Here is a 12,466-nt window from a genome sequence, read left to right as displayed (position 1 = left end):
ACGTAACATACACCGTTTTTTGAAAGGAATATCTTTGAAAAGAGTGTACGTACCAGACATTGGACCAGACAAGGGGGTATTTTCCAACGGCATAGCCACAAAAAAGGGCAGGTTTCAAATGGTAGGAAAAAGTGCATCGCTTCGAAACAAGGAAGTATGCCGAAAAAATCGTTTACAGAAATCCAGTCTTCAAATAAAGAAAAAATCTAATCTTGGAAACTCGAGACAAGAAAGGCTGCTTCTGCTCTGGAGGACCCAAACTCAAAGAAAAACATTCTGATCATACTCAAGATAGAAATCACCATTGCCAAGCAGGACACTCAAAGCAAGCAAATGAAAATCAGTATCAAGCTGATAAGTGTTCGATATAGGAAAACTGTCTTCCTCACCGCACTCATAATTGTCATCAACAACTTCTTTCCGAGCCTTTTTCCATAATAGTTGGTTACTGATGCATCAGCAACAACCAAGAAACGCAAAAACTTCTCAGGTACCGGGATGAAATCCTTCAGTTTTCGTTCTAAAAAAGCTGCAATGCAAAGTGAAGTCTCGATTAGTGGGGACGAAAACAAAAAAAATTACAAAACAGGTTGGGCCTACAGATCTAGGGAAGTGGGTCTCTATACTCCTGTAAGAGACACAAGTGCCCCTCTTTTGGTATTCAAAGGACTGATCTCCTCGCTGGAATATATACTCTTGTACGACCATATGGATATGCAAATCTCGCAAATGATGTTCTGTTGCAAATCGTATTGCACGGCGATAAGAATTTTCAAAACCATCTCATTAGAACCATCCTTGAGTTAACAATACGTTTTATACATTGTACTGGTCGCTTTGAAAAAAGCATCTCGCCCCCTCCCCCCCCCCCGAGTAAGCCAACAATTGTTTAGTTAACTATAATATGTAAAGGCTGTATCTAATTTTATTTGAGGTGAGATCTGTGATAACGCAAAATTACTTAAACTGCAGCAAACATCTTGTCTGCTACTATTCGCTAATATTTTCGACTGACATCTAATTTGAAAGAAAATGTAGCGTTCTTTGTTTTTTTTCTTCCTTTGGTAATTCGTATGTAAGTTGTCTTAGTTTTTCGTGATGCCACGGAGTAGTCATAGTGTTTTGCACCCAGTGGCATCGTCCTTGTAATGTCGTTAAGTATTTTGTAGGTAGTGTGACTAGTAAATTTGTATTGTATATTTTTATTGGAATGTAAAAAAAGAGACACAAGTGTTTGGATAAACTGGCAGGAGTGGTGAGGCATCACTTTCCCAGGGAAGGGTGCTGCTTCAAAGATGTATTATGATGGAAGAGGGTCCATTCAACACAATGAATGAAATTCAGGAACCCGTGAATAGAAGTGAAAGTGTGGGCCCGGGGGTTCGATCGCGGGGTGCGATCGAACGTATTAAAAAGAGAAGATGTATTCTACAAGTTATGTAGTTCCTTTGTCCTTTGTCAGAAGCAAAAAGAAAGCTAGGCGTTGGGACAGTAAGACTATTATTTGAGAGAGGAATATGGGCATGGCAATTCAACACGCGATTTCCACAACTTTCTTGAATTCCAGCTAGAATATATTCAAAGTTAAACTAACTTGAACAAAGTTTATGCAATTTGACAGAAATTCTACTCCGGCTATTCCAAACAGCATCCTTCTCTTTAAAAACGATAAACTTCAGCCTTGCATTCTAAACGCTTTCGTAAAAAAATGAAAGGAGAAAAAGGGCCGTCACTACTATGGGGCGTTGGGGTGTAACAGCCTTTGGAAAGAATCTATTGAAAAATGAGGAGCTTTTCGCCATGTAGGGGTGCTTCGTCGGCAAATTTTCAGACTTGTCAGCAAATTGGGGATGAATCATCCACTTTGTCAGCAAATGGGACCTGAGCACTCCCTTGAGCACAATAGCTAGCGGCGGCCCTGTGGAGCAAACCTGGATTCGACTAGCTTGTGCAAGGTATTATCAAACTCTGAAACTCACAAGGTCGCTTAATTCGTAAGTCAATGAATCCATTGCCACTGCCGCCAACAACACGAAATCTTTTCCTGTCATTCGTCAACATGTAATAGCTAGTTTCCAGGTCTCTGACTTCCCATACTGTGCCAGATGCAACTTCAAGGGCCCTTGGTTCATTTGGTCTGAGATCGAACTGAGGACGCGCGTACACAAATACAAAGCCGACAATTTGGAAAACCTGAGTACAAATGAGAATGAAATGTCACTTGTTACAAGAAAATTGCACATCAACGCAGAAGAAGAAATAAACACCCATCGTGCGAGGATTTTCATCGATATTTTGCGAAGATTAATATAAAGTTTAGTTTGACTGCCATGTGAAATTGAGACTTACTTTTGCAACGAACCTGAAAAACGGGTATAAGAAAAAGAGAGAAACCGTATAAACGCAGGAGACATTGTAGAAAACTGCTACAACGTCCACTGCCTGCTTTTTCTACTTCACTTGCAGACCTAAAAGTTAATAATACGAAATAGTTTCGATTTTATTTGAGAATCTTTGTCATACAATCCAATTGATGTTATCTTGTCTGTTGAAAAGTTACACGAATATGTAACCCAAATTTTTCAGTCCTGCAAGTGAAGGCAATCTTTGGGCTTACCCTGACTTCTCTGCCTGATTTGTTGATAAAATTGATTTTAATTCTGTCACTATCGATGAATCGTCTTCTTCGGATAATAATTCCCCTTTCTAGAATACAGAAAAAAAGCACTTTGTCTTCTGTTGCTGTGAAATCTGATAGACTTGAATTTGATTGCTCTGGACAAGTTTGTTAACTGAATTAATCATGGAAATAATCACGATTATGAAAGATTACTTCACGATTATATTTTGCTTTAAGCTATCTTGCAGGTTGTTTACTCACCGATACTGACTTTGTAGATATCTTTCAAGCTTTTATCTATTTGTTCATTCCCATCAGACACCTATGTTAAAAGCGAAGTAACCAGTTTATGACTGCAATACAACTAAATTTTGAAAGCGTCCTTAGTTAACAAATGGAGCAAAATATAAAGTTAAGCTCCTCCTCTCTAAGATGACATAACACTCAAACTCGAATCCAGACTTACCGGTGATTAGGACGCTTACCTATTGTCACAATTAGCTCACTGAAAGCTCTTGCGAGACTTGAGACAGCAAGTAAAGAAACCGGCTAAATGGCCGCTGTACCCTTCCCTGCCTAGATTAAGGGCTCTCTCTGAAAGCATCCTTCCCCGTATGCTTGGAACATTTCAACACACCCTCCTACACGAGATCTCGCCTGGCAATTACCAATGCCTTCGCAATAAATAATACCTAACACTGAATGATTGAGAATCAGCCAATAATCAGCCACTTTGAAATTATTCATATGCTTGCAGTTTGTTTGAAAATAATAGCCGTTTCTGAACAAGACCATCAATGATAAATTTATGATACCTATCGATTGCTCACAGGAACCATTTACCTACATAAGGACAACCAAAGCCCCGTAGAGGCCTTAAATCATTGTTAGGTCTGTGGTCCTTGTGAGGCATACTTTTGGTAAAAGTTGCAAGGTGTGGTGTGTTTGGAAGGAGCCCTTGTTTGTTATTCGAAAATTACAGAGGTAAATGATGTAACTACGAAAATATTTGAGCGATTTTCTGCTGTAACGCCATAATCCCCAGTACAAAAAGTTGTTTGGCGAAGTGAATTTGGATTTACTAAAGATAAATAGTGAAAAGATGAGACATTTCTTTGAAATTCTGTTGTTTCAGAGGCTACCACCCGTGAGGGAATGCAAATGAAACTATTTAAGCACAGTTATTTAAAAAAAATAATTTTTAAAGACCTATTGCTAACAATGGGTCTTTGCGAGCGTGGCGACGATCGCAAACTTCTACAATGGCAGTAAAACTTCTACAATTACCCAAAATTGATTTCAGACTATTCGAAAATGCATTATGGGATGCTTGCGTAGCGCAATGACTCATTGTTAGCAATGAGTCTTTAAAGAGGAATAAAAAAAGGAATTTAATTAAAAATCGAAAAATGGTCTTTTTTAATTATAGAACTGGTAAGCGGAGGATAATAATGTAGAAATTATTGCAGATACTTTACAAAGCAATAGGACCGCTTGGAAATACGATCATACAAAAACCATAATACAACATCATTGTTATTTTTATCAACGGTTCTTTTGTTTCACCTAATCAAACCTCAGGTGTAGATTAGTCAGATAACGAGGGAAAATGCTTTGGGAAGCATTGAATAACTGGCTATCTCTTGTTAAGACGTGGATACTAAAACGCATTGCTTCTAGGCATGACACCCAATCCACTCTTTATTTGATTATATTTTTGTGGTTATTATTGTGAGATCGTAAAACATCTTTTTTCCCTGTCAGTAGAAGAATAAAGAGCAGAATTTTGAATTAAGTAGATAAAGAATTCACATTCGTTAAGCATGTTGCAAAAGACACAAATAATGGGTAGGTTATTTTCTCAACAAAATACCCAGACAAACAAAGAAAACTTCAATTGTCCCTATCAGATAAAACAATATTAGGGAAAATGTGTTACCTTTTGTGTATCAGCTTCTTTCAGATGTTCGGACAGAAGAAAAACAGTCACGAGAATGGCAAGATTCATTTTGCAGAACGACAACATCATGAATTCATATCCCAGGAACAAAACTTGCTTCACGAGTAGATATCAGGATGAATTAGGTAGTAAACTAAAGGAGCCAGCTAACTGATACTCAGCTTCGATGTATGGCTAATTATAGTACCAACGTGGTTTTCACGACGACGGTGAGCACAAAGCCGTTGCCAACATTCGCAGAAATTCAACCAAGAGAGTTCGTATTTCCTGCATCCGAAACCAAGGTCGATTGAAGTGACTTCGCGGTTCACCTTCGTTTCATATGATTCAACTGCAAACAATACTAATTACGTAATTCATCGCAAGCAAATGCAAAACACTGCTACGATTTCAACAAAGCAAACATACAGTTCCCATTCAGATTCACAGGATGAAATACATCGGCCGAGGCTGATCTTCATTCATAATGTCCCACAGTTGGCTAAGTTTTGGCTTTGCCATCAAAATGTTGAGATTTGTTTTGAAAGGCTCTTTGTTTTAGTCTGCGTTGTCTAACATTTTTATTTACGAATGTATCAACATTAATATTTAAATTTGATACGATGTTTATTAACAGACTGAAATGAAGAATCTGCATCCGTAGTATTCCTAATTCTCTTGGCGATACACTGCTCTTTCGATTACAAGGGCAACCTGACACGAAGCTCCTTCAGTTTAAGTCTTTTTTGAAATCATACTAAGACAACAAGGTATAATAAACAGAAATTCAAAAGGCCAAATAAAAGTTCTAAATCCCCGGTTAAAGGGGGCAAAAAGGTCTAAAGTAACAAAATAAGTTTCAGCAACACGTCTACAGGCACCGCAGAGAAGGGGGGGGGCTGGGCGTCTAGGTCAGGCCGTTCTTTCACTACCATCATTACCATTTAAATCCGAATAGATAAAGGAAGGATGAGAGCTTACTTGGCAACTATGATATTGAATCGGTCGAAGCTAACTGTGTGGCGGAACTCTATGCAGATTTCTTTTCAAACCCGAAAACGATTCAAGCCTTCGTATGGAGTATGAATTCACCGCAAGGCGTAATTTTTGAAGCAGTTGCAAACGCAAACGTTTCAGAAAGAAAATTCAATTAACACAAATACAAGACTCTATGTGGTATGATTCTCAATTGCATCAGGATCACCCAACTGGGCCATGAAGGTGAAGTTACCCTATATTGAACCACCATTGTTCGGTTAATGTTTGTAACATTGTATATTGTCACTTCTATGCGCGATTTTCGCTTGTATATATATATGGTCGATGTAGGAGATTTGGCAACCTAAAACACTCCTCGGCGTCACTCAATTTTCTGTCAAATTTTCTTATAACTATTCAATGAACAATTAATAAACACGATTTATCAATCAAAATATGAGACGTGGCGTTTCTTGCGGTTGCTGTGGTATGCCTCGCGGTCTGTAGCACTATCTAAATGTTACAATTCATTTGCATCAATCCAATTAGCTGCAGGTTGATGACACAAATCTCGTCGGAAAATTGAGAGAGGAGGCTGACTTCGGAAAAGTTGCGAAACCGTAATTTTTAGATATGACAGAAAAGAATAGGGTTTCGCTGCATGAGCTAGCATAAAGGAGTATTTTACACGCCTAACCCGCGGGGTGACTGTACTTTCAAGACTGTGACAAACAAAGAACTTTCCATGGGTTCCACAAGCATTCTCTTGACGATGTCCATTTCGAAATAAAAACAATGAAATTTCTATGAACCGGGAGGACAATAGAAGCAACAAAATAACCAGAACAAACTTTTGTTTGTGTTTATATGTCGCCCCAACATACAGATTTTTCCCCGCGAGGTCATGCCATCACTTACTCACAATAAAACCTTTTTAGAGAAGCTATCTTCACGAAATAGGCATCGAGCTCTAAAAAACACTGAATGCGAATGAAAACAATGGATGTGAAGTGTGTATAAATAATCGCATCACTACAAGAAAGGTACTGATGCAGCAAATGCCACGGTAGTTGACAATGCGCATTTCTCACATGATCAGTACAAAACGCAGTCAACCTCGAGCGGGTGCCCAGCGCGTACGAAAAACCTGGAAAGAAGCACCACAGCGTTAAACAAAAAATTTGGAACCGTTTTACGTAGCAAAAAAGCAAAAAAACATTTTATCCAATAGATTGAATAAATCATCAGACAAACAAGGCTAATCATATCACACCCTATACAGTTTAGTGACATATTTGTTTCTAAAGAGGAACATCGAGATAAAAACATGTAACAATGGCTTTATTTTGTTGCAAAATTTGGGCTTATATGATCCTAATTGCATAAGAGATTGCCAAATAAGTCTGACTTAAATTTCTGACTGAAAAAGTTTGAGTTATTCGACAAAAAATACAAAATGGATTAAGACCACACCTGTAAAAAATGGACTGAACAAAACCAAGCCTGTATTGTATTATTGTATGAGTTATGAAACATCACAAGAGGATGGAGGGGTTCTATAGGTCTATTGAAAATGAGGATGTCATTTTTGTGCATATCTTTAATACATGGCCATATGTTCCGGTTCCATACATGATGTGTATGGAACCGAAATGTAACGATTCATGGAAAGTTCGATACTTTGCACCTTAACTTTATTTTCATAGCATGAAAAGCTAAATAAACCACAAAGATGAACATTAGATTAAACAGAAGCAAGAAAGACTCCAGTCGTTAATCGCCTCAAATTCACATTTGTTCACAAAGCCTACCTAATTCTACCGACAAAAGGGATGTCTTGTTTTGCATGGCATGCTAACAACGCGTTGCACTACTGAACCAGGTGGTGTGTAGACGTTGGAGCTGAAAATCCAGATATTTTAATTCAAATTATGAACAAAACTGAATAGGAAAGACATGCGCAATCTAAATCTCTTACAACCGTTTTAAAATAACTATAAAACCTAGACGATACGTGATATGCGATGCGAATTTACAAAGCTAAAGATATCTAAAGGTACAAAAATAGCTTTCAAAGGCAGCATATACAAAATATATATATCAAACGTCAAGACAAAGTAGATGTATAAAAGTTTCAGCGATAAAAATATCAATGATACAAATGTTAAATCTCAGAAAAAATATGGGACTTATCCCTTGTAGTGAAAAATTTCTTTCATTGCTTTGGACACTGATCTGACATAAAGAAAAACCTTATCATCATCATTAGGAAAACCAATGATTATTTACTAGTTAAAACATTATATGGTAATGCAGCTGTCTCCAGCATCGCGTGAACAACGACGAAAAACCTTACAACAAATCAAACTACGAATTTTTTGATAATTCAAAAAAGAGTTTGCATACATTAAAACTTGGCTCAGTTTAGGGGTGCATGTCAAAATGCTTTAAAGCAAACCAATCCTATGCCAAAGCTACGAGCTGTCAATGGTGGAAGATCCAAAATATTAGTAAAATACACGCCTGCCAAAAGAGCTGTTTGCTTGAGAAATCTTTTAAAAACAATAACAGACTGTCAGACAAACTATCTGCCTACATGCAACGAAAGTATCCTAAAATCTCTAGTCAAAGGGTTTGCCAAGTTAATGGTTGGTAAAGATGCAGCAGTATTTAGAGTGCTATGATGAAAATTGGTCACAAATAGCCGCATGTCTTGCAAGCAGAGCCACGCTCTCGAAGCGCTGATTGCAGATTGGACATTCTTGTACTTGGCTGCTTTCCTTCTTACGTCTTTCAGATGACAGTGTGGAATTGTTCTCTTTCTTTTGCAAGCACGCAGCTTTTTCACGATCATCACTGTTGCTTTGACTTTGGCCAGCTTTATGCGTAGGGTTGTTTACATCTTTGGTCATTTCAATCAATGCCTCTTCAAAGCCAGCTGGTATCTTATGGAAATCCCGTAAGTGTTCAATCAGCTGTTCCTTACAAGCAAACGCGTTAGCACAAAGACTGCATTTATCTGGCAATGAACACTTTCGACTTTCAGCTGACAATCCCCGTTTCGTTCTTTGGCGCAGATACCCCACGTCTTTTTCTCCATTTGATGAGGAAACAACATCTCCACCGTGCCGTTGGTCAACTGCCCCAGAACTACAGGAGTCATTTTCTGCTGGAGATGGTTTGGGCTTCTGCTTTGGCTTCTGTTTAACACGCCCTTCAACCTTCACATCATTGCCAAACTTACTGACCCCTGCGATGTCATCTTCGCTTATGTCAAGCTGATGGACCCTGAGCATGTGGTTTTTCAGACTATGCCTTATATAGATAACTGATCCACATAATTGGCAAATAAAATTTTCCTCTTCAATAATAAAATGAATCAACGCAGAATCTGGGTTGTTCTGCTCCTTGTGGCCATACCTCAAGTGGTTTGTCAATTCCATTCTGGATGAGCACAAAAAACTGCAAATTTCACAGGGATACTTCTTTCTGTTGACAGCCTTGAGCGCCTTCAGTCTCCCCCGCCTCTTTATTCCTTTTTCTTCGTCCTCTGTGTCATCTTCCACCTTCCACAGATCTCTTCTCTGATGCTGTCTGTTGAGAACATGGTCCACTTGTACCGGATTCACTGCTTCCCACGTGTTTGCACCAAATTCAGTTTCGCCTTTGTGTACTGAGACCATGTGCCTTTTCAGATTCGATATAATATTGAAGCTGTAATGACAAATTTTGCACTTGAACTCCTTTTTGTTTGTGTGCTTGTTCAAGTGCCGGGTGTAGTTTGACTGCCAATCAAATGTTTTGTGGCAATACTTGCACTTGAATTCTTTCTGTGTATCATGCGATGTATTAGTATGCTCTTCCAGCTTTCTTTCACTTGGAAACCACTCAAAACAAAGTTTGCATGTAAATGGATTTTTCTTATGCATTTCTTTATGATTCAGAAACGTCGTTCTGCTCTGGAGTTCCTTACCACAAATATCACATTTCATGCCGTTTTTCCGCTGGTGCACGTACATGTGGTTGCTATAAGCTCCTCCTTCAGAATAGATTCGCTTGCAGTACGGGCACTCATATGATGCCTTTGCATGGCCTGTAATAACTTCATGTCTTCGCAGCACAAAACGTGAAGCAAACTTTGTATCACACACTTTACACTGAAAAAGTAATCTTGAGAGTTTTCCGTCATTCTTCCGGGGCTTCTCTCTACCTAAATGTCCTTCTGTCTTTATCTTTGTTGATGGGCTTTTATCTTTTGTTTCAATGAGTGATTCCTCTGATACATCATCGCTCAAAAACTCGGCTTCTTCGTCGTCCATAAGACTGCCACCAGGCCATTCTTCATCGCTGTCTTCTTTGTTAGAAAGGAAACTCGAATGACTGCTGGAGGTTCGTCTATCCACCAGTCTTCGTTTAGGACTTATTTCTTCTTCCTCTGAGCTCATCTCAGAACCACCTATCTTCTTTAACTGTAAACTGTCTCTGACAATTTTCTTCCTTGTCCTACGCTTTCTGTTTACAGAAAGTTCATCATCCGATGTTTCTATCAAAGCAACGTAGCTTAAGGCCTTACTTTTTGCCTCTCTTTTTGGCAAACCTCGTTCCCTGACTGTGCCTCTTTCATCAGTAGGTGACTCACCGCTCTCGTCAACAGATGTCACTTGTTTATTGCCTGACTTTCGTGGGGATGGTCCTTGATCATGGCTTCTAGCAGTGTCATTTTGCTCTGTCTTGTCATCCCTGGAACTATCTCCTTTTCCAGAATGAGCCAGGTTTTGAAATGCTGCCCTCAGCTCCTGGTCTGCTGACTCTTTTCCATGTCTTATGACATGCTTTCTACAATACCTATGAGCTGCAAATCTTTCCTTACAAATTCCACATTGATATGGAAGTTCTCCCGTGTGATTTCTCATATGAATTTTCAAAGATGACTTGTATTTGTATGTATTATCACATACCTTGCATGTATGATTGCCGATCTCTGGTCCATCGCCCAAGTCTACAAAGCCTGCCATTTCCTTTTTGACACCATATCCTTCATGAAGAAGAATTGTCTTTCTTATGAAATTCTCTGCCAGTACAGCATGCTTATTAATTGGTACCACCCTAGGGCTCTTTACTGCCTTTTTATGATCTTTCATTATTTTAGTATCACGTTCCAATTGAGCTGGTAACTGACTTTCCACAACGCCCCTTTGCTTGCTCTTTGTGCTTGAAACAAATGACAAATTCTCGTGTGCCTTGATGCCTTCTTTGATTCTATCTGCCACAGGCGAGTCATCAGCAGCCTTCCCAATCTGAATTTCCTTTTTTCCTTTTCCACAGGACGTACGTTGCAAGTGTTTCCGCAGAGAGCCATTCCAAACAAATTTCCGTTGACATATATCACATGAGAAATTTTTCTCTCCTGTGTGGGAAGCTTCATGATTCATAGCCACTGCCGACGTTGAAAACACTTTACCGCAAATCTTGCACTGTCTGGAATTGCTTGTACAGTCGACAAAGCCACTAGAAAAGGGTTTAGCTAATTGTGAAGCTATTTCCACTTGATCCATTGTGCAGTGGGTTGCTTCAAAGTGATTCCACATCTGGTCTTCAGTTTTGAAGGGTTGACTGCAATCGATACAAGGGTACATAAAACCATCCGAGTTTTCATCTGCTGTCGTTGAACTTGCTTTTGTTTCAGTTTTTGATCTTGAACTTCTACTCTCACTAGACTTATCTCTTATAGAAACCGCTGTTTCAGATTGCAATCTTTTTTGTGTTGACTTTTTGGACCTAGCCACTTGGAGGCCTTCTCCATCTCTAGCCCTTTTCTTAAAAGACTCTCCCCTATTTAATTCTCCAGCATCAACTGTTTCGGTAATCACTGATGCTTCTCTCTTCCCGCCAGGTTCCTTTGGCGCGCTACTTGAAGCTGAACAGTGACTGCTTCGCATATGTAGCGTCAAAGAATACTTCCATGCATAACTTTTGCCACACGTTGGACACGAATACCTTACGCCATCATTGTGAGTGTTCATATGTGCTCTCAAGTTACGAGGGTTTGCAAGGATCTTTGCACATATGGTGCACTGTATTTGGTTTTCAGCAGTGTTAACTTGTAATTTAGAATGCATGGTTGGCTCATTACCATTACTCCAGAGCGGCGGATCATTTCCTGTTTTAGGTAGGGTAGGCGGAAGATTCTCCGAAGACTCAGCGTTCAGACTACTTGAGGAGACAACAGACACCTGCAAATCAGAAGATTCTTGCCCAAAAGAACGGGCAGCAGATTCAGCTCGCCTGAAGCTTTCCTTGTCAAGGCAGGACTTGTTGTTGGCAGTCTCATTTCCGTAGATTCTTCTTCCAAAAGGATATTGCCTTGCATCTCTACAATCTCCTGCAAGTGAATCTAGACAAAACCTTGAAAACACATTCGGTTCAGTTTCTTGCGGGGGATCACGACAATATTTCACAGCAGTATCATGATGCGACGGCGGAAGGGATGCAACTTTTGGTGTTTCGGCATCAGATGCTAACGGAATCCTTGGTTCATCTTTTCTGTTGCCTGGCAGGGTTTTAACATCTCTACAGTTCGCTTGAATTTGCTTTTGAGCAGAATCAACTAAAATTAAAATAGATCCTTCATGAGAAGCCCGTTCTATGTTTGAGCAGCTCACTTATTATTAATATCAATTGGTTTACGGGATTTTAAAAAAAGGTTTTAAATATCAAATTCATCAATGTAGCCATTATACCCGAAAAGAATACAGAATTCAAGAAATAATATTTCCTTTATTCTGTAAAAGTACGATTAAAATGGGTTCATTATCATGTTCTCAAATATCCTTATCAACATTTTAATCCTTATAATCCTTATCACGTTAAATGGTGCAAAATGTGTTCTATTGTCCTGGCAGTCTCAATGATCAAGTTGAAAAACATGA

The 12,466-nt window shown here is 39.1% G+C and overlaps 1 protein-coding gene across 2 annotated transcripts in view; it reads right to left on the bottom strand.

The window, feature by feature from the left end:
- Nucleotides 1–12,466, bottom strand: part of LOC135682187 (A disintegrin and metalloproteinase with thrombospondin motifs 3) — a 28,771-nt gene that overhangs the window by 11,518 nt on the left and 4,787 nt on the right. The window contains exons 1-5 of one of the 2 annotated variants that reach the window (XM_065196967.2): nucleotides 4,560–5,275; nucleotides 2,882–2,942; nucleotides 2,618–2,706; nucleotides 1,980–2,193; nucleotides 390–529 (exon numbers count right to left, since the gene is read on the bottom strand). In XM_065196967.2, coding sequence (XP_065053039.2) covers nucleotides 390–529; nucleotides 1,980–2,193; nucleotides 2,618–2,706; nucleotides 2,882–2,942; nucleotides 4,560–4,649 — 594 coding nt within the window. In that variant the 5' untranslated portion in view covers nucleotides 4,650–5,275. Of the gene's footprint in view, nucleotides 1–389; nucleotides 530–1,979; nucleotides 2,194–2,617; nucleotides 2,707–2,881; nucleotides 2,943–4,559; nucleotides 12,145–12,466 lie in introns of those variants that run through there. The other variant, XR_010515672.2, reaches the window with a different exon arrangement.

Source organism: Rhopilema esculentum, chromosome 17 (assembly GCF_057945365.1).
Source record: "Rhopilema esculentum isolate cy_ngs chromosome 17, ASM5794536v1, whole genome shotgun sequence".
Lineage (NCBI taxonomy): Eukaryota > Metazoa > Cnidaria > Scyphozoa > Rhizostomeae > Rhizostomatidae > Rhopilema > Rhopilema esculentum.
Note: the sequence above shows the minus strand (reverse complement) of the source record. Positions and strands in the feature narration are given on the sequence as shown.